The sequence below is a fragment of the Eubalaena glacialis genome, chromosome 3 (genome assembly GCF_028564815.1).
Source record: "Eubalaena glacialis isolate mEubGla1 chromosome 3, mEubGla1.1.hap2.+ XY, whole genome shotgun sequence".
In the NCBI taxonomy this organism is placed as follows: domain Eukaryota; kingdom Metazoa; phylum Chordata; class Mammalia; order Artiodactyla; family Balaenidae; genus Eubalaena; species Eubalaena glacialis.
The window spans coordinates 15,298,822-15,319,014 of NC_083718.1; the positions used below are offsets into that span (position 1 = coordinate 15,298,822).

At 39.0% G+C, this 20,193-nt stretch overlaps 1 protein-coding gene across 1 annotated transcript in view; it reads right to left on the reverse strand.

The window, feature by feature from the left end:
- USH2A (usherin) overlaps window positions 1–20,193 on the reverse strand; it is a 795,289-nt gene that overhangs the window by 436,460 nt on the left and 338,636 nt on the right. Inside the window, exons 30-31 of the mRNA XM_061185303.1 lie at window positions 4,820–4,933; window positions 2,553–2,714 (exon numbers count right to left, since the gene is read on the reverse strand). Of these exons, the coding sequence (XP_061041286.1) occupies window positions 2,553–2,714; window positions 4,820–4,933 (276 nt within the window). The remainder of the gene's footprint in view (window positions 1–2,552; window positions 2,715–4,819; window positions 4,934–20,193) is intronic.

Below are 20,193 nucleotides of genomic sequence, written 5' to 3' on the forward strand. Positions count from 1 at the left end.
AAAATATTCCACTTTCTTTATATTTGGGGCATCTCTTATACTATGCTAACATTTGCCATGATCTTTCAATGCAGATACTATAGTCACATGGGTCTGTTAAGGATTCGAGTCAACGTAATACAGAATTAGTTTCATTTCTTAGGTGGTATGAGAAATCAGTGTGAATTCTAGCCTCCTCTCCTCCCCACCCTGTTCTTTTCCTGGTTTTGGAGTGTCACCTCATGTGGCATTCTGCACATTTTGGAAACTTTCAAGGCCCACACTTTGAGACCCGCCATCACACACCACTTCTCTGTGGACTAGGTCAGCATTCGCTTCTGCACAGAAAAGGGATCTTAGTTTCTTTTTCTCTGGTTTCTACCTTTTTCTCGCCTCTCTTTTCCCTATTGCTTTTTTTAAAATCCACACTACTCCTACTCCCCACCCACTCCCTCAATTTGCAATCTTCTTTCTTTGTTCCCAGGAGTCATCTGACTTCATTCATTCACTTATTCAGCACTGTTTGTTCTATACCTTTTCTGTAATCAGTCCTGGAGATGCAGTCATGAACAAGGCAGACATGGCCCCGTCTTTATGATGCCCATGGTTTAGCAGGGCAAACTGACAAGTAAACAAACAGCCTTATTCAAGACAACGCAAACCAAAAAAAGGGGGGGGGAGCATAAAGGCACTCAGTGAGCACACAGGGGGCATACCTAACTCATATTTGGGAGTCCGAGAAGGCTTCTCGGAGGAAATGTCTACAATGGGCTTAAAAGGTGTGCTTTCCCCATTACGCATGATGACAATTTTGGTTCTACAGAAGTATTTTGTGTAATAATGATTCATATATGAGTAAAGTTCATTCCATGATGTGTTTTCATTTCTTCTGAAATAATGTCTATGGCCAATAACTTTTAGTTAAAATAATGCCTTCAGATAATCCTAGGGCAAGGGTAATCTATTTTTAGTTTTAGTATTTATTTTTTAGTTTAGTTCTCTTTACTAAGTTTACTAAGAACATGCTAGGTGTTTTTATAGTTCTAGTTCCCTTCAAAATCCTGAAAATTGCAGTTATTTCTATTTACTGTTTCAGAAACTAAGTCTCAGAAGTTAAATAACTTGTTTTAAGACCGCATACTCATCAGTAGTCAGAATACTTGAGATGGTATCAAAGTCCACCTCTCACAGGCTGTGTGGCCTGAAGGAAGTTGCTTAACATTTCTGTGCATCAATTTCCTCATTTGTAAAATGGGGGTAACGATAACACCTACCTCACAGAATAAGTATTACAGAATTCTATCCAACCATGATGAATGAAATATAAAAGTAATAGTTCTTGTGCTTTGAAGCCTCTCAGACTAGAGAGGATACAAAAAATATAAATTCAGAGAATGCAATTAGATGAATGCCATAGCCCTGTCCCAATATGCCTCATTCCTGCATCTGTATGTGTTGCCATGAAATCATGAGCATCAAGGGGCTGAGGGGAGGCAACGTCTGGCTGGTCCTCTGTTACAACCTTAGTACCTGGCATTAATGTGAAGGAGTGAATACATAAACAATTAATCCTGTCTCTGACGCTAACCTGTTATGACCTTTCATGAAGAATTTAATCTCTCTAAGGCCTCAGTGTTTCATCAATCAATATTTGATTAATGATGTCTCACCTAATAGTCACGTATAATATCTAAAATATCATAAAATATATAACCACTATTACCATACAAATATAAACACGATTCAGGCACCAGACAACATACATAATACAGGCCTTGTGTTTCACAAGGTTTCCAACAATTCACTTTTCTTAAGTGTCATGACACTTTATAATATGATCTAGGCAGATATATTATGTTTCTTCCCAAATGGTCTCAAATTCAGACCACACTGAGTCACACTTCTGAGTCTTAAGCTTATTCCACATTCATGAGGATTTTAAAGTGGTTAATTCATGTGCCAGTGGCATTTGTTTGAAATGACATCATCGCCCCAATTGGATTGACATGACATCAATTGAATTGAAATGACATCACTGTACTGCGAGCACGGCTGGGGAGCACACTGGGTCCCAGCTTCAATCTTGTGATCAGTTAGAGGCAGAGGAGTCATATGCTGATCTGTCTGTTTTGATATTATACATTTCCAAACCCCCCTCTGCACCTGTGCAAAGGTATATTAGTAGAAGGATTCAGGTGAGGAGTGGTGGGACAATGGTAGAGAACATGCAGTAAGACAGCCTTGGGGGAGGGGGAAGGGAGCCAACGTGAGCCCTTTTCCATTTTTCCAGCTTTGGCTTCACTGTAAGTGTAATGTAACCACAAAGGTCATGGAATTTTAGTGATTTAACAGGAGACAAAACTAAGTAACCCAACTTTTGAAACTGCATTCTCATATAACTATTTTATATATATATATATTATATATATGTAATATATATATAATATATATACTATATACTATATAATATATACTGAAATATATATATTAATTTGTAAGTATATATAATACATACTAATATATAGTCTTTAATATAGACTATAACTATTTACTGATACCTATAGAAGTCTTACCTGTGACTGTGTAGTTCTCTCCATTGCCTGAATAGATTAGTATCCCATCCATATATAAAGAGTACTGAGTTATAATACCATTTGCCTTTTTGGGTGGATTCCAGGAGAGTAACAAAGAATTGGGAAGGGATTTGGCTACTGGTGGCTGAACCTCTTGTGGTGCTGTGGGAAAAATTAAAAAGATATATAGAGTCTAATTTTAGTTTACTTTTCTAATTCAAACTTTTCAGACCCAAACCAATAAATCATGGAATAAACCTGAAATCCCAAGCATGGAAATGTTCCTGATTCGTGGGCAGCTTGTCACTAATTGCTTTAGGAACTAAATACCTGTCCTGAATTTATGAGAATTTGCCTCAATGATGGATGGGGAGTATTTACACTAGTTCACTTTACTGATGCTTGTGTTACTTCATCACAAGTGTTATTAACCCATAATCTCTACTTGGGCTGTGCCTTTTAAAGCAAATTAGACAGAATCCCTACCCTTGAGGAGCTTTTGATCTAAGATGGGCAATGCTAGGGAGAGCGGTTCATAATCGATATAAAAAAACCTATATGTAGCCATAGAAATAGCCAGAAAATACAGAATTAAATTAATTACACATGAAAACTACAATGTATGTGAGTTTTTTTTTTTTAGTAAAGGGGGCCTGTTCATTTTCTGTAATGGTCAATGAATTGGAGTCACAAGAACTAAAAAAACTTTTAGAAATTGATCCTAAACATACCTATCGTTCAGTAAATTAGTAATAAATTTAAGGAAAAACTAGAAATTGGGAAATCCTGAAATAATGAAAAGAAAATGGTGAACTGAATGAGCAGGAATCCCTCTGGGGTTGAGCTGTGAAGTAGGTTTGGAGGGTACCAGGCAAGACATGGACAAAGGATGTACTGGATGTGGAGAAAAGAGTGAGATATAGGACAATCTGTGCCATATTGAAGTTGGTGGAAGTAATTGGAAAAGGGAATAATGATATATGCCTCAGCAGAAGCAAAGACACAATAAGAAAAACATGCTAGTCTTGGTAGACCAGATGGAGAGAACATTGAGAAAACACGGAAGATGGGTCACCAATGCTGTAGCCCAGGTGAGGGTGGTCTGGTGAGGTCAGGTGCAAGGCATGAAGAACAAATTGTCACAAGAAGGATTTTACAAACTCTTCTTTTCTGTCCTGGTTTCATCAGATGAGCCATTGTCTTCTTTTTTTTTGGCCACCTGGTGTGGCATGTGGGATCTCAGTTCCCTGATCAGGGATAGAAACTGTGCCCCCTGCATTGGGAGCGCGGAATCTTAACCACTGAACTGCCAGGGAAGTGCCTCCATTGTCTTTCTTTACACATTTTCTGTGCGAGTGGTACTTGCTTTAAGGATTTAAAAGAAGGAGGGGGGAAGAAGAGGAAGTGGGTAAGGGGGGGGTGGAGGGATAGTGAAAAAGAGAGAGACTGGCAGACTCTTTTTCCCTAAAGATCAAGGTTTTAAGTCTCCTGAATAACTTTACAACTAGACAGTAAGAGAAATGTGTTAATCCCTCTCATCCAGGAGAGAGAAATACGAAGTAACAATGCTTTAAATGTTTTGAGAGCTGTTATTTCTCAAAGAGATGCATTCTGATGCTTGAGCAAAGCTTTCGCTTTAGAGTGCTAAAATATTTTCTCTTTCCCACTGCCTTCTTGAATGTATGCTTTTTGAAACATTAATTTATGCCAACAGTTTGTGAGTTCCAAGTACAACAAAAGTGCGACTTGAGTCGGAAGGAACCAGGCCGTGATTAATAATGCCTCGATTGGCGTTTGGAGGTTCTATCACACTGAAATAATTGTTGCTTATGCTGGTGTTTAGCAGTTAAAAGAGACCATGGAAATCAACCGTTTGATTCTCAATTTCATACTGTGCCATACAATCAATTCTTTTTAGTCAGACTGTCTCTAGATTTACTTCTGAGCCATAGTAAAATGAGGAAGCTTTCATTAATCTTTCAGATGCTTCATATTAATGACAAGGCTCTTGCATGAACAATGTAACAGCAATTAAAAAGCCCATTAATCTGCATTACAGCTATTAAAGATGCATGTCATTAAAGGGTATGGAGTTTGATTCATTTTCGCTCCCCCCCAAAAAATGGAGCAATTATGGCCTGGCAATGCACTTTGTCATCAAATTAGGTTGGGGTTTTGTAGCAAATGGCCTTGCAGCATTTAGCTCTTCTCCTATTTTATTATTCATGACTGAAATGTGGAAGTCAAGACCTTTGAAATTACTTTACCTTCTTGTGGAGTAGAGATGTTCAGTGCATGCGAGCTCTCGGTACAGCCAGCCAAAGTGCAAGCAGCTAGGGTTACTGCATAGTTTTTGAAGGGTAGCAAGCCTGTCAATATGCCTGTAATAAAAGGGGACAAAAAGAGGTTTGCATGTTTACCAGAAGAAGCTATACAGAGTATTGTGTGTGTGTGTGTGTGTGTGTGTGTGTGTAAGAAAGGGGGGTAGAGACACAGAGATATAGAAAACAAAACATATGCTTCTTTAATTCATTTTCCTGCCTGCGTGCTGATTGCAGAATGGTGTGACTAGCCAGAAAAAATTTAGTGAGAAAAACAAATATCGTATATTAACACATACATGTGGAATCTGAAAAAACTGGTATAGACGATCTTATTTACAAAGCAGAAATAGAGACACAGACTAGAGAACAAACATATGGATACCAAGGGGGAAAGGGGGGGGTGGGAGGAATTGGGAGATTGGGATTGACATATATACACTATTGATACTATGCATAAAATAGATAATTAATGAGAACCTACTGTACAGCACAGAACTTTACTCAGTGCTCTGTGGTGACCTAAGTGGGAAGGGAATCCAAAAATGAGGGGATATATGAATACGTATGGCTGATTCACTCTACTGTACAGTAGAAACTAACACAACATTGTAAAGCAACTACAATAAAATTTTTTTTAAAAAGAGACCTGCTTATTGTTTTGTTTTTTTAAAGGAATTCCTTTATTTTTATTTATTTATTTATTTATTTTTGGCTGTGTTGGGTCTTCGTTTCTGTGCGAGGGCTTTCTCTAGTTGCAGCAAGCGGGGGCCGCTTTTCATCGCGGTGCGCGGGCCTCTCACTGTCGCGGCCTCTCTCGTTGCGGAGCACAGGCTCCAGACGCGCAGGCTCAGTAGTTGTGGCTCACGGGCCTAGTTGCTCCGCGGCATGTGGGATCCTCCCAGACCAGGGCTCGAACCCGTGTCCCCTGCATTCGCAGGCAGATTCTCAACCACTGCGCCACCAGGGAAGCCCCTGCTTATTGTTAAGACAGCTCTAAATAGCATTTTCCCAAATGTGCTTCTCGGACGCTAATGCCCCTGAGATGTTTCCCCTGTAAAAATGGGGGATTCCACATACAGTTCGTAAAGCAGAGCCCAGTGTACCTGACAGTGAAGACGGCCATCATCTCATTTCAGGATACTAGACCTCCTGCAGAAACAAAACTATCTCATTTTCTTTTACCTCACATTTTTCAACCTTATTTAACTAGAGAGTCCTTCTTAGGCGACATCTATTAACACACATTAGGAGATGCTACTCCCAAGAGTGACTTCATTATTTGAACGGTAGGGTACACGTATACAAACTATTTATTCACGTTGCAGCTAACAAATATGCAAATCAACATAGTTGAACAATTAGCCAATTAAATAATTATGTTTTGTACTTCTCCTTGCAAAATTATTAGTTTATTTAACTAAGACACCTGTCTTAAACAGAAGCATTGCCCACAGAAGTGTTGAATTAACCTGACTCGGTGGTGGATATATCAGATTTGTTCCGCAATTAAAGGTGCCTGCAGAAACGAAAACACATTTTGTTTATTGGTGTTTATAATCAAGGCAGAGGCTCTTTATTTAGTTAATCCCGTGAATTAAAGAAGTATCAAAACTATAATTTGTGTATTTGCTCACCATTGTTTTCTGTTGCAGGTTTTAGAGCTGTTTTAATCCCTAATCACATAGACTGTCATCATTCTTATAAAAAGATGGTCCTACTCGTAGTATCCCTTTATCGAGTAAACCTTGATTGTTTTAATGAACTGGTACTGATGACAGCTTGCATCATTCAACAACAAATTTTAAAATACACGTTTGCCTATTCCCTTTCCCCAGTAGAAAGGATAAAATATTAAAAGAGCAAAGATCAGGATGAAGCAAAGACCACAGCCCTTGTTTGCTTTGGCCCTTCTCACTTGCCCTCAGTCCCCAGTGTTGCCTGCAAGTCTTTATTCTAGCAGCTCCCCCAAGCATCCCCCTGGGCTACCCAACCCTCTCGGCTGCACTTGGCACCAGCATCTTAGCCCGCGGCCAATGAACTAACACACATACGCGTGCGACCGACCATCTCATGCCAGATGCAGCTCTAGTTTCAAAACGCCTTCATGTTGTCACCTTCTGCTTTCCCTCACTCCTGCCACTGTGACTGTCGTTTCCTCTTGAATCTCCCAGATCATGACCCACATTCTGAGCTCACTTTTTAAAAAGAGGTTATTTCTCCTTCCACTAAAAGTCTTAAAGGAAAGCTTACAGCATCACATATGCATCTTCATCATGTAGTGATGTCGTAGCTCAGAACAAAGATGCTCACGCCAGATTGCTCAGGTCCAGATGCCAGTTCTACTACTGATGTGTTGTATGGGTTTGGGCAAGTTGCTCAGACCTCTGTGCCTTAGTTTCCTCTTCTGTAAACAGATAATGATCGTATCTATCTCGAAGAAGAGGCCTCATCGGGATAATATAGTATCATGGGGATATGAGATGGGGATATTACAGTATTCACCTCGAAGTGCTACTATCCAGATTAAATGAGTTTGGGATTATAACATGCTCAACGCAGAGCCGTGTAGTGGGAGAACTCTAGCACAGAGCCTTGGTAGCCCAAGCTACGCTACCATTGCAACTCAGTTTCTGCCTGCACTGTACTATTAAATATTGATTTTTATCTCGTCAAGATCACTAGTGATCCCTTACACACCAGACCAAGTAACCCTTCCGCGGTCCTTATTCTCCTCTACTTACTAGATTTTGCATTGTACAGCTGCCGTCTGGGCCGCGGAATTTTCCCAAGGAGTCCTCCTAAATTACTGAGGGCTCCTTGCTTTTCTTGACCAACACATCTTCCTTTCACAGTCCCTTAAATTTTTTTTTTTTTTTTTACAAGGTCGGGCCCTCAGGCTTCTTTCTTCTTCTGAACACTTGCCTTTGTTAGTTCACTTCTTCTAAACATTTGCCTTCATGAGTTCATCAAGCCTCGCCTCTCATTTATGTCTGCAGACTTCACATCTCTCCTCCAAGCTCTGGTTCTGCATTTCTACCTGCAGGCCGTGTATCCCACCTGGATGTTCAGCTAGCATTTCACTCTCAACCCGACCCAATCCAGACCCAACGGTCGAAATTATTTTGCAAACTTCCCTCTTCCTATTTCTTTTTTTTTTTTTAATTTTTATTGGAGTAGAGTTGATTTACAATGTTATGTTAGTTTCAGGTATACAGCAAAGTGAATCAGTTATCCATATACACATATCCATTCTGTTTTAGATTCTTTTCCCATATAGGTTATTACAGAATATTGAGTAGAGTTCCCTTTGTTATACAGTAGGTCCTTACTAGTTATCTATTTTATACATAGTAGTGTGTATATGTTAATCATGGATGGACCGAGAGATTATCATATTAAGTGAAGTCACTCAGACAGATAAAGAGTAATATCACATGGTATCACTTATATGTGGAATCTAGAAAATGGTACAAATGAACTTATTTACAAAACAGAAATAGAGTCACAGATGTAGAAAACAAACTTATGGCTACCAGAGGTGAAGAGGGGGGAGGGATAAATTGGAGACTGGGATTAACAAATACACACTACCATTTTTCCCATTTCTTAATACCTCCATCATGATCCCTAAATTCCAGGTTCAAAACTAACGTGTCCTTGTGAGATATATCCCAGCCATTTTATCCTTTGAAAATCTTTGGCATTTGCCATGTCTTTCCTATTGCCAAGTTCAAATCTATCAATACTACAAGTCTAAATAAGATGAGTTGCATGTCTGAATTAGTATAATGCCATACTAACAAGTAATGAATTGGCCCCCAGAAAATAAAATTTTTAATCCTACAGTGAGCAAGGAAAATGTGTTGGGACATGAAATGTTTCCTTTGTTCATCACCTAAAAACCTAGGTGTCATTGCCTCTCATAGGTGGCCCTGACTTAGCTGGGGCACAGATATATTGTGTCACAAAAGGCACAGTGGCTGTATACAGTTTGATGCTCTGCAATCTTTAGCATGAAGGTGCATCATACATCCAGATAATTATCATTGGGAAACATAAAAAGCAGTTTCATTATGTTGCAAAATACCTTCCCTGAGACATTCTTTCTTTCCAAATCATAGCTGAAGTGCAATGTTGGAATTGTGACTATTATACCAACTTAACAAGAAGGTTATTAGTGGAGACTTTAAGAAGGATCATGTCAACCCAGATACTGAGTTCACATTCACTAAATGGTCTTTGGTGCTTTATTTAACCTTTCTTGACTTCATTAAATGAGGCACTTTGTGTGTATAGGTATATCATGAAATTCCTTTGCCAATTTCTTCCCCCCTTTAACCTTAAGGACCTTAAAAAACAGGCAATATTCCTCTCAGCAAACCTGCATTCTTCAGTTTGTGCTTTGGTAGAGAAGTTTACCAAATTGTATTTCATAGAAAAATCCCAATATTCTGAAAGAAAGATGCTGGAGAGAAACCAGATCACCTTTCAGGCCATTTATCAAAGTAATCACATTTCCTATCTCCAGGCAGGTGAAACAATAATAATAAACACTGAGAAATGAGAGCTGCAAAATAGAAAACAGAAAAGGAGGAGAAGAAAGCTGATGTTTTGGCTCTTGCCAACTTCGAATCGCAGGTAGAAAGTTTTGGGTGGCTTGTAAATCACATTTTCAAAAAATGTACCGTACTTTCTGAGTCTGAGGTGGCCTTTCTTTCCTATTTGCAGTGGGGATCTTGCTCATAATGTTGTGTCTCAGAGACAAAGTTTGTCAAACCATCGGAATAATTTCCCCTAAATACAGGTTATATCATCGACTTCAGTAAGAAGAGCAGTGTAATGATTGCGCATTTTCTCTCCTCTTGTCAGGTTACACTGAGGTTGAGGTAGGAGAAGGGGCTGGTCAACCAAGTGGTCCTCACTAAATCAGAATAACGACCAAGTCATCCTATTGCCTGAGACATGAGGTTTCTCTCTTTTGTTTCTCAGTATGGAGAATTTACCAGGATGGATTAAAGTCAATGCTTATAAAAAGTTCTGCTATTACCAAAAAATAAACATATTCTCCCCAAGACTAGGCAAGGTAGTCTTTCTTTCTTGGATATATCCCTAGAGACCATTGAGCGATTGGCCAAATGGTCTTCCTTTAAATGTCCGAATCAGACTTAGATTACATACTCTCCAGAAAAAAAAGTGGTACTACTATGACAGCATATCATTACCAAACAATTATTTATCAACTTTCCTTCTATATGCTTCTGGGAAAGGTGCTATAGACTACAGCTGATCTTTACAAAGTTTCTAATCTAAGAAAATATTAGAGCCAGAAGGACCCTAATGATAACGATAATACAGATTAAATACATAAAGCAAAATGCTTGCATACATGTCAAGTGGACAAGAGCATTTGTAAGATCCAGAGCTGCCAGCCCAAGATGATAGGGGATCTATATTAAATTAAAGGCAAAGAGAAAAAAAGGATAATCATTGAAAGTATATTTCAGTATTATAGTTAAAAGAATACTGAAAAACATACAGAGTGACATATTTATAAAGGAATCCCAGAGAGAAAAATATGGCATTATACACTGTATTCTGTGTCCACAGAAAACCCAATAAGATAAAATTGGGTAGTCTCCTTGATGATCCTTAGGGTGTTTAAAATAAAGAAGTATATCCTGACGGTGAAAACTTTTAAGACTGGTTTGGATATGAGCCCCTTTTCTCTGGCAGACATCACAGAGGAGTCTTTTTACCCTTTGAATCTGAGACTGTTCCTACCTCGAGGCAGGCCAGATGACCTCTCCAATTCCCTTTCAGCCGCAAAACTCTGTGAAATCAGAAAATGGTCCCAACCATGTCAGGAAACCTGCCAGTCTCTTTTGATAATGGAAGAGGGTGAGCTGAAAAAACATTCCATAAGCATAAAGGAAGCATTATTGATGTCTTAAAAGTGTTAGGATCCCATGAAACACAGGAGTGTTGGTATCCGGATTAAAATCATTGGCACCAGCAGGACCAGAATTCTCACTGCTAAGCGATAATGCATTTTGCATTAATGCTTAACATTGAGAAATCCTGACGGGCCACACCAAGGGAGTTTGAAGTAAAGTAAGTAGAGTCCCTTTGAATTGCAGTCCTGTGGACCTCGGGGGGTGCAGAAAGCCCAAGCCGAAAGAGCAGGGGCAAGAACGTGATTTAAGGGGTGGCAGCACATCACAGGAGGAAATTTAAGAGCCCTAGTGCGTGAGGTTCCAAACTGTGTGCTCTGAGGATTTCTGCCTAGCAGAGGGGAAGAGCCTTCTCCTCGAGAATCGTGCAGTTTAAAGTCCCTCGCAATGATTTTGGGAGCTCCTTGAATGCATAGGGTATGACTTTTTGCTTCTTTACTTGTCCTATTTTCCAGCAGTTATTACGATGGTTTACCAAAGGTGGACCCTTGATGTTTGCCCAAAACATAAAGACCTTTCATCCTCTTAGCTCGCTCAGCTGTCTGCCTCACTATAAGAGATACTCACTCCCGTCCTACCCTTTCCAGGGAGCTAGCAAAGGAACAGACATTGTTTCTTCTGACTGATAGATTATTATTTCCAACACTTGGTTTCCTGTGCGCTAACCTCAAGTTTCAAAGGAGCGGAAGAGAAATATTAATAATTGGAGGTGGCCTGACTACTTAAGAGAAAATCATTGTGGAGCTGACACCAGCTGTGCAAGCTTTTGTGCCCCTAATAAAACTGTATGCTGAGAAGCAGGAAGACAACAGAGGAGTCGGCTTGACACTGAGATTTTTATGATTAACTCCTCTGACTCAATGCAGACAAGAATAAATGCTCGGCCTGGAAACCGAGCCTGAGACACAAGACAAAATGGCATCCTTTTCAAAGCCCAACATGTTTTGGAGAAGAAAAAGTGACTCTGTGTCTATTTACATCCTTGACCACACTCGCCCCCCCACCCCTCCTCCACCCCACCCTCAGCTGCCAACCTAGGTGTTTGGCCGGCATCCACTGTAATCTGTTCTCCTTCATTATGTTAATCTGTGGGCGGAAAGATTTCTGTCATCTTCGAATCGCTTGTACAGCAATGGTAAACACCTTGGCCTGTCTGTAATTGGACAGGTGTCTGCATTGATGTCACCCAGCTTTTAATTCAATTAAAGAACTGGCTGCTCTGCTCTCATTACCCACTCATTTCTGTTGCACTCTGAGTCTGGCGGTGAAATCTGCACACAGCCATCACCTACCCCGAGTCCAAAGTCTGTGGTCCCCATGCAAAGATCACGCAGAATATTTCAAATGGACTCCAACAATCCAAGTGTACTTTCCTGTTAGCAAAGGCATTTGGAATAAGGTGGAGAATTTGTTCTCTCTCTCTCTTTCTTTACCTTTAAATTCTCTATTGTCTCAACGGTGTCTTCTACCTACTGGCCAGTAATTAGGAGCTGTCCAGCAAAAAGAAAAGCAGTCTCTAGCTTCCCCTCCCCAGGGCTTTCCTCCATCTCAAGAGAACTCATCAGAGTACAGTGTTCTTATTTATTTGCTGGCATTTCACATTTGGATCAAGAAAGTGAGGGTGGGGAAGAGCAAGGCATTTATTAAGAGGGCCATCTGGTAAGGGATCCCACACAGGCAGAGCTGAGACTGCTACCTAGGGACACGGTAGAAGAACCCACTTTTAACAGAAAGCCAGCCAGGGGAAGGAGAGCAGAAGAGAAGGGGACTTTTCTGGCTCAAAATTCTGCTGCAGTGCTGAGAAATCCTAAATTTTAAGTGTCCTACATCTCAGAATGAGTCTTGAGCCACAAACTAACCCAGTGGATGGATGAAAGAGACTAAATCAATCCAACATGCCATGATTTCTGCCCATTTAAAGGAACCTCTGAAAATCAAGTTCTAACGCACATTGTGACACAGTAACCTCATGAAACTGAATAAGGACATTTGTTAAATATGGATGAAAATTCAACCGTCTAACAGAGATCTGGAAACACACCCAGGATGCTTCTCCTCTGGTTCTTAGTAGCCTAGGAAAGTGGCATTTGTTGTTGTTGTCTTTGGGGTAATAGTTTAAATAAAAATAAGGATCTCTAAGATTTATAAAATGAAAGTCAATTTTCATTTTAATCAAAAGGTAGAACAGCAAATGAGCTTACCCCAAACCTAACGTAACCCTTTGGAAACTAAAACTAATGTTTTACATATAATTTCCTGCAAATGGATTTTCTGACCTTATTTAAAATTTCTAGTACTAGGGAACACCTTGGATCAAAGACTAAACGGATTTCAATGTTTACAAATGGGAAAAACAAAATGTTTATTCTTTCATTTTTTAAAATAAAATATAGGGTCTAATCCTAGTCTTAGAGAATGGTTGAAACAGTGATTTTAATTGACCTCAAAGCATTATCCAGTTAAGATTCTCTCAGTAGGCTTATAGCTAACCTCACATTTTTCATCAATGCCTTCATGGTAAGAACTACAGAGTCTCTGTCATTTTCCTTCTAATTCTGCAATTGGTTTGAAGCCACCCACTCATGTGAACTCTTTATAAAGCATAAAGGGCCGTCGCTGACATCATTAGAACTCTCCCAGAAAATATCAGACTTGACTAAGCAGGGAGTCAGGCAAGGAGACAGGAGGAAAAGAAAAATAAATGAGAAAGGAAAGTCATCCCTTATTGACCAGTGTCCTAGGTCCCCTGCTGAAAGCCTCCGATAGGATGAGCCCCTTGTACAGAGGGGGTTGCCATTGGGCAGAGTGTAAAGGTCACTCAAGTCCACAGCAGAGTCAAGGTCAGAACCTACATCTTCTGACTCCAAGGTCACTGATCCGCTTACTAGACCTAAGCCCCAGTTCTGGAAGAAGAAAGAAGGCGTGTTGAATAAATATTACTAAAAATAATAGCACACTTTTATACTAAATACTTGATTTAAATATATCTGAAAACGTGTTAATAGGTTCAAAGTAATTACTAAAACCTACTGCATACAAACAGAAAGTAAAATGCTTATCCCTCCAAATGAGTGAGTGTATATGCCTATAGTATTCCCTTACGAAAACAACTGATTCATAGGAAACTCTACATCAGTGTATATGTGCTTCTGTGTGTTACTGAGTATAACACTTTCTATGTATATATATGTGGAACTAATCAAAAACTTTATATATATATATATATATATATATATATATATATATATATATATAAAGTTTTTGATTAGTTCCACATATAGATACAGTACAAATATAAAATGGTCATAAAAGTTAGAAAACAGAAAACTTGAGGTGACTGTTCCCTTTCTTTATCAAATGTGAGTAGTAACCCTTAAGTATTTATATCCAACACTATAGCATGGCCAACATGCCCAGTTGATTACTACGCTACAGCAAAACTGATGTATTACCATCATTTTTAACCATCATACAACATGTTACCAAAAAGAAATCCAAATCCTGCACTGCGAATTCTTACTGCATAAAATAAAATGAGTAACTTGTAAAAAGTCCCATCTGAAGCTTTCACAATGTACCAGGAGTTCAGGCACATTATGTATTCAGGAGAGTTAGACAAAGCTATTAACTCATCAACAGTGCATTACCTGATGAAATTCTTCTACATTAGCTAAGCAGGAACATGACATCATTTCTATTTTTACTATTTATGTCATAGGCCATATTTTTGTCCTGTGAATTTTTTCAGACCAATTTCTTTCAAGATTTACATTTAAAGAAATAGTTTGTAATAAACCACAAATACGGAATATTAATCTATGGAGTACTGTGAAAAATGGCAAAGACTTCCTCAAAATTCATCTTTTAACAATACCATCAAAATGAATTTTTCAAATTTACCTCTGATGTTTGCCTATTGTGGCAGAGACCACTAAATGCCCTCTCATTGTATATTCTCTTCCTCCACAGTAAAATAAAAAGACCCTTTTAGCTGGGCAAATGGCCACTTTGAATAAGGACATTTCTAGCAATCCGTGTAGCTGGATATAGCCATGTGGCTAAGTTCTAACCATAGAATGTAACCAAAGGTGGAGGAATAACTTCCAAAATATGTCATTAAAGTGAATATGTACATCCTTGTTCAACCATTCCACCTTCCTGCTGAACGGAAGCCAAATTAGATGGCTGATGCTCCAGCAGCCATTTTGGACCATGAGGCAGAAGTCTTGTCTCTAAGGATAGCATAGCAAAACGATGAAGAGTGTGGATCCCTGGCACTGTGAACATCCACCCCTACATTGACCAACTGTGAACACCTATTATCAGAGAGAGAAAAACTTAATTTTGTTGAAGTCACTGTTATTTTGGGTTCTCTGTCTGTCAAGAAAAAAATCATAAAAAATGAAAAACTTATCTCTACTGTTTTTGCCCCATAAAACACTCATTTTTAATATAATATTATACTTTAGAGAAAGTACTGCTTGTTACGTATATTTTACCATTAATTTTAAAAATCAGGAAAAAAAGCAGATTGTAACAGTAGGATCTAGCACTAACCTGGAACATAGTAGATAATGATTTTGTTTTTAATAAATGAATAGTTTCTGTTCTGTGTCATTATCAGCTTTGCAGCAGCATGGCTTCCATTATTTTAAATTGCAAATATATAGTCCTTGAACTTCATTATGAGGTGTAAGTTTTGGAACTAATTTTTAGATTCTATTCATCCTACCAACATTTTTTCCCCATTGGGAATATGTATGTTAAGTTCCAAATATATATTTAAGTTGTGGTAGTTCTGCATATCATTTCATAAAATTAGAGAACTATAGAACTGCAGAACCAGTAGTTCAAAACTCAACTCAGCATGATAAAACAATAGTAACATTACGTTAACTACAGGGTTAGCACCAAAACCCTGCATTTGTTTCTTTATCCCTTCCTTCACTCCTTCAAGAAAAGTGTATTGATTACCTACCTTGAGCAAGTTACTAAACAAGACTTAAAATAAATATAAAACATGATACTTGTCCTCTGGGAGCTTACTGTCTAATGAAAAAATAGAATGGGTGTACAAAGAGCAGCCATAGGCGGTTTTAACAACTGTGGAGTAAGACTTCTCAGCTGAAAAGAAAAAAAATCACATGGCAGGGAAGTTTTTATTACAGTTATCTCTCTGCAGGCTTCTCAGGTAAGTATAGTAATTATACATACATATAATATATAACAAATATAATATATACGTATATGTGTGCATAGACATACACATAAAGAGTAGAATCTTACTTATGGATGGACTAATGGTTGGGGTTACGTTCCAAAGTCGGGCATAAGGCAAAAATCACTCATGATTTAAAGTCCCCTTGACAACTCCTTATACGGCCCATAAAGTACAGTGTATTTGATTTTGTGTATGCCTCTAATTCTTCATTAATCAATGATTCTCTGTGGCTCTTAGTTCTTCATTCTTTTTGTAGACACCCCAATGGTGTCTACAAACAAGAGTTTCCCTTTTCTGTCAATAGTTGGGAAACCCTAAAATTATTCACACATTCTTTCCTTCTAACAGGTATTGATAGTTTCAGGATTGGATAGCATCCTTTGCCTATAAGATTATTTTAAGAGTTTTTTCACTCTTTTTTTCATGCCTTCCCCACTTCCAAGGTGTGTGGTTAAATGTGTGTAACTGAAATACACAGATGAGACTTCACTACGAGATTACAATTATATTGCACGCGTGGAATTGCACTGGTCTCCTTCTTCTCTGCATCTAATGGGCATTTTGCATTTTGTATATAAATAGAGAACTCTCTGCCTTTCTAATGGGCATCGTGGCCTGGGGGCTGAGAGGGTTGGGCTTGTTAGAAATGCAGAATCTCACACCACAGTCCCAGACCTACTGAATCAGAATCTGCAGTTTACAGAGATCCCAAGTAATTCTCATTTCCTTTTCACTAGCAGCTTTCAGAAGCACCACCCTTAAGGGTCAGAGGCCCTACTTACACTGCCTCTATTTCTTCGCTTGCCCTACCACCATTCTGCCCACAAAGCTAATGCTGTTGGAACAAGGGGCAGGAACAAACAAAGCAGGGGTAAGTTCAAGTCCAGCAGGTGAAAATGATCCCTTCTCACCTGGCCATGCCCCTCACCCCAGTGGTTTTCAATATGTGGTCCACTGACCTCTGCAAGACAACCGACTAGAACAGTTGGTAAAGGCAGATTTCTCAATCCTAGCCCAAATACACAGACTCTTGTGCATGGAGCCCAAGAATCTGCATTTTATAAACAATCTAGGAATCACCTTATGACCAGTAGAGCTGAGACTCACTAATTATTACTACTAGCTGTGGAAGAGACAGAAAAATGAGAGACTTTCAGTAGGGAACCCACTTGTTTCAGGTAGAAGAAGATGAATGTCTATTGTATATGAGGACTGAACCAGTTTTCACAGCAAAAGCTATATTATCAATTGCATTATAAATTAAAATGTCTTTCTTTTTTTTCCATAAATTTACATTTATGTGGGTCATCTGAAAGATTATTATTGGTTCATCAGCTAAGCTATAGTAAATAATAAATACGATTATTATTACCCGAAGAAGGAATATAACTCTTAGAGTTTAGCTCAATGTAATGCAACAATAAAACAGAAAACATCTTCTGTGTACCAAGTACCTTCCTAGCACTATGCCAGGTGCTGTACTAATTATGCCGATAATTAAGTCTACATGTTTAAACATCTTCAGGAAAGAAATAAAAAAAAAATTGTATATGTGCAAATTCTTGAATCCATTCATTCTTGACAGAATTTCAAATCAGATTGGGAAGGGTCTTTCTGAGCAGCCCTGGGTTTGAAGGGAAATGCCAGGGCTGTCTCTCTGGGCAGCAGCTTTGGACGTTAAAAGTGCTGGAGGGAAAATCAGCAAGAGCTATGCAGAGTTAATTGGAGCCCTTTGCAACTAGTCTAAAGATACACTGGAGTGATAACTGCAGGGCTTTCTACCCTGAGGCTCCAGCTGAGAAAATGAACTTTCAAGAACTCCCTGCTCTGAACCCTGCCCTTCGGAGGGCACAGAATCCAGACTCTGTAGCCCAAAGGGGCCCATTTGTACCTGAGTGGGGCTGTTAACCCTTGGACTCTCCATGCTACTGGGATTTATCACATTTAATCCTCCAGTAGCCAAATTCATGAATGGTAAATATTCACGCATCTATTGTTCCAGCTCTCTTAGTTAATATTCATCTTTTTTTTTCTTTTGCTTTCTGTATTTTGTAAGTCTGACCATAATTTCCCATTTCTTCCCAAGAATCATTTCACTTAATTTTTTGTTGTCCTGTGATTTTCCTTTGCTAATTTTATTACTTACTTTTAATAGCTCATCATTTTTATATAGGCATTTCTCTTTCTTTTTTTTTTTTTTTTTGTCCTATATTTGCAAGTTGCAGTTGGGAGGTGGAAGTTGTCATAAGAATTTCTGGTTAAAATTGAGACTTGATCACTGGTGTCAAACAGTGATCAGTGTTTGAACAGTGTTTCCCAATGCTGGCTGTACAACAGAGTTACCTGCTGACACTTTTAAAATACCAATACCCAGGCTATATTCTAAACCAAAAAGTCAGACTCTGCAGGTGAGACCTGGACATCAATATTTTTTAAAGTTCCCCAGGTGGGTCAGTGTGCACCCATGGTTGAGAACTACTACCTTATAAGAATACCAAGGAAATGACCACAGGTTTTGAAATACCTGTAAGGACAACAGGCAAAGACAAATGGACTACTTAAAGGAGATCCCAGGGCAAACCTGATCCTGAGCTGGGTACAAAACGCCCACAGGTTCTCAGCACTCCTCCTCCACCCGATACTGGGAAGAAAGAAGTTGACTTTTACCAATTGCTGTGAGGCTAATGCGAATTTATCCGAACTGAACCCCTCCTAATCCCAGTGAAGGTTTTTATTAACTGCAACTAGGTGCCCAGTAAAATGACTTGAAAATGATTTGATTTTCCTGAGCAAACACTCACTCTGAAGGTAAATTTAGGGATAGGGCAAGTGAACTGTGGAAGTGGGTGTGTGTGTGTCGGGGGGTGCATTTAACAAATGGGAAAAACATCTGTAACTCAAAAGGAACAAGAGAACATAGCACTCAAATTCCAGAAGACTATTCATGCTCTGGGGAGGATTTAATTCAGGAAAACTGTAACATTTAAAAGTCATCAGTTTCATGCTATTAAGATCAAAAAGAACTTGGAATCCATTAAACAAGAGACAGAAGGTAAATGGCAAACAACAGAAATGAAAACTGACAATACTGAGAAGTAGGCAGAAATCAAAGTGAGTTGGATGAGGAATAAATGCAAATCATACAACAGATTGAAGTAGAGGGGCTTCCCTGGTGGCGCAGTGGTTAAGAATCTGCCTGCCAATGCAGGGGACATGGGTTCGAGCCCTATTCTGGGAAGATCTCACATGCCACAGAGCAACTAAGCCCCTGCACCACAACTACTGAGCCTGCACTCTAGACCCCGCGAGCCACAACTACTGAGCCCACACGCTGCAACTACTGAAGCCTGCGTGCCTATAGCCTGTGCTCCACAACAAGAGAAGCCATCGCGGTGAGAGGCCCACACACCACAACTAACAGGGGCCCCCGCTTGCCACAACTAGAGAAAGCCCGCGTGCAGCAACGAAGATCCAACACAGCCAAAAATAAAAGACAATAAATAAATTTTTTAAAAAAAACACTGAAGTAGAAGAATTGAGTACTCATCTCAGAAGATTCAAACAGCAGAATCAATACTGCCAAAATCAGAAAATGAAAAAGGAAAAAAACTATGAAGCAAAAACCCAGAATTCAGAGACTGAAGAGTATAAAGATAACAATTAATTCATTGAACATTTACTATGTGCCTGTTTATGAGCAAAATATTCTATGGAGGTAATTCATTGTTTTTTTATCTTTGCAACAATTCCATAACATGAAGAAGGTTTTTACCCCCAGTTCACATATGAGGAAACTCCAATACAGTGATATGTTTTTAAATTTGCCTGAGATCAGACAGTTGATAAGTGACATAACTAGATTGATTTGACTCTGCAAGCTGTGTTCTGGACTGCTAAAATGAGGAGGACAAACTGGGAAGAAATATACAATATTGGAAACTGTTATTTCTTACCAGAAGTAATGATGATATACACAATAGCAAACTTTCCAAGCCAAACAAAGACCCAAACGTGAAGAAAGAAGAGCTCATTATATAACAGAAAAGAAATGTAATGAAAAGAAACCAACACATTTTATGATCACTTACTTGGTTAAGGACCCTATGTGAACCAACAAACCTAAATTGTCTTATACATCCAATATC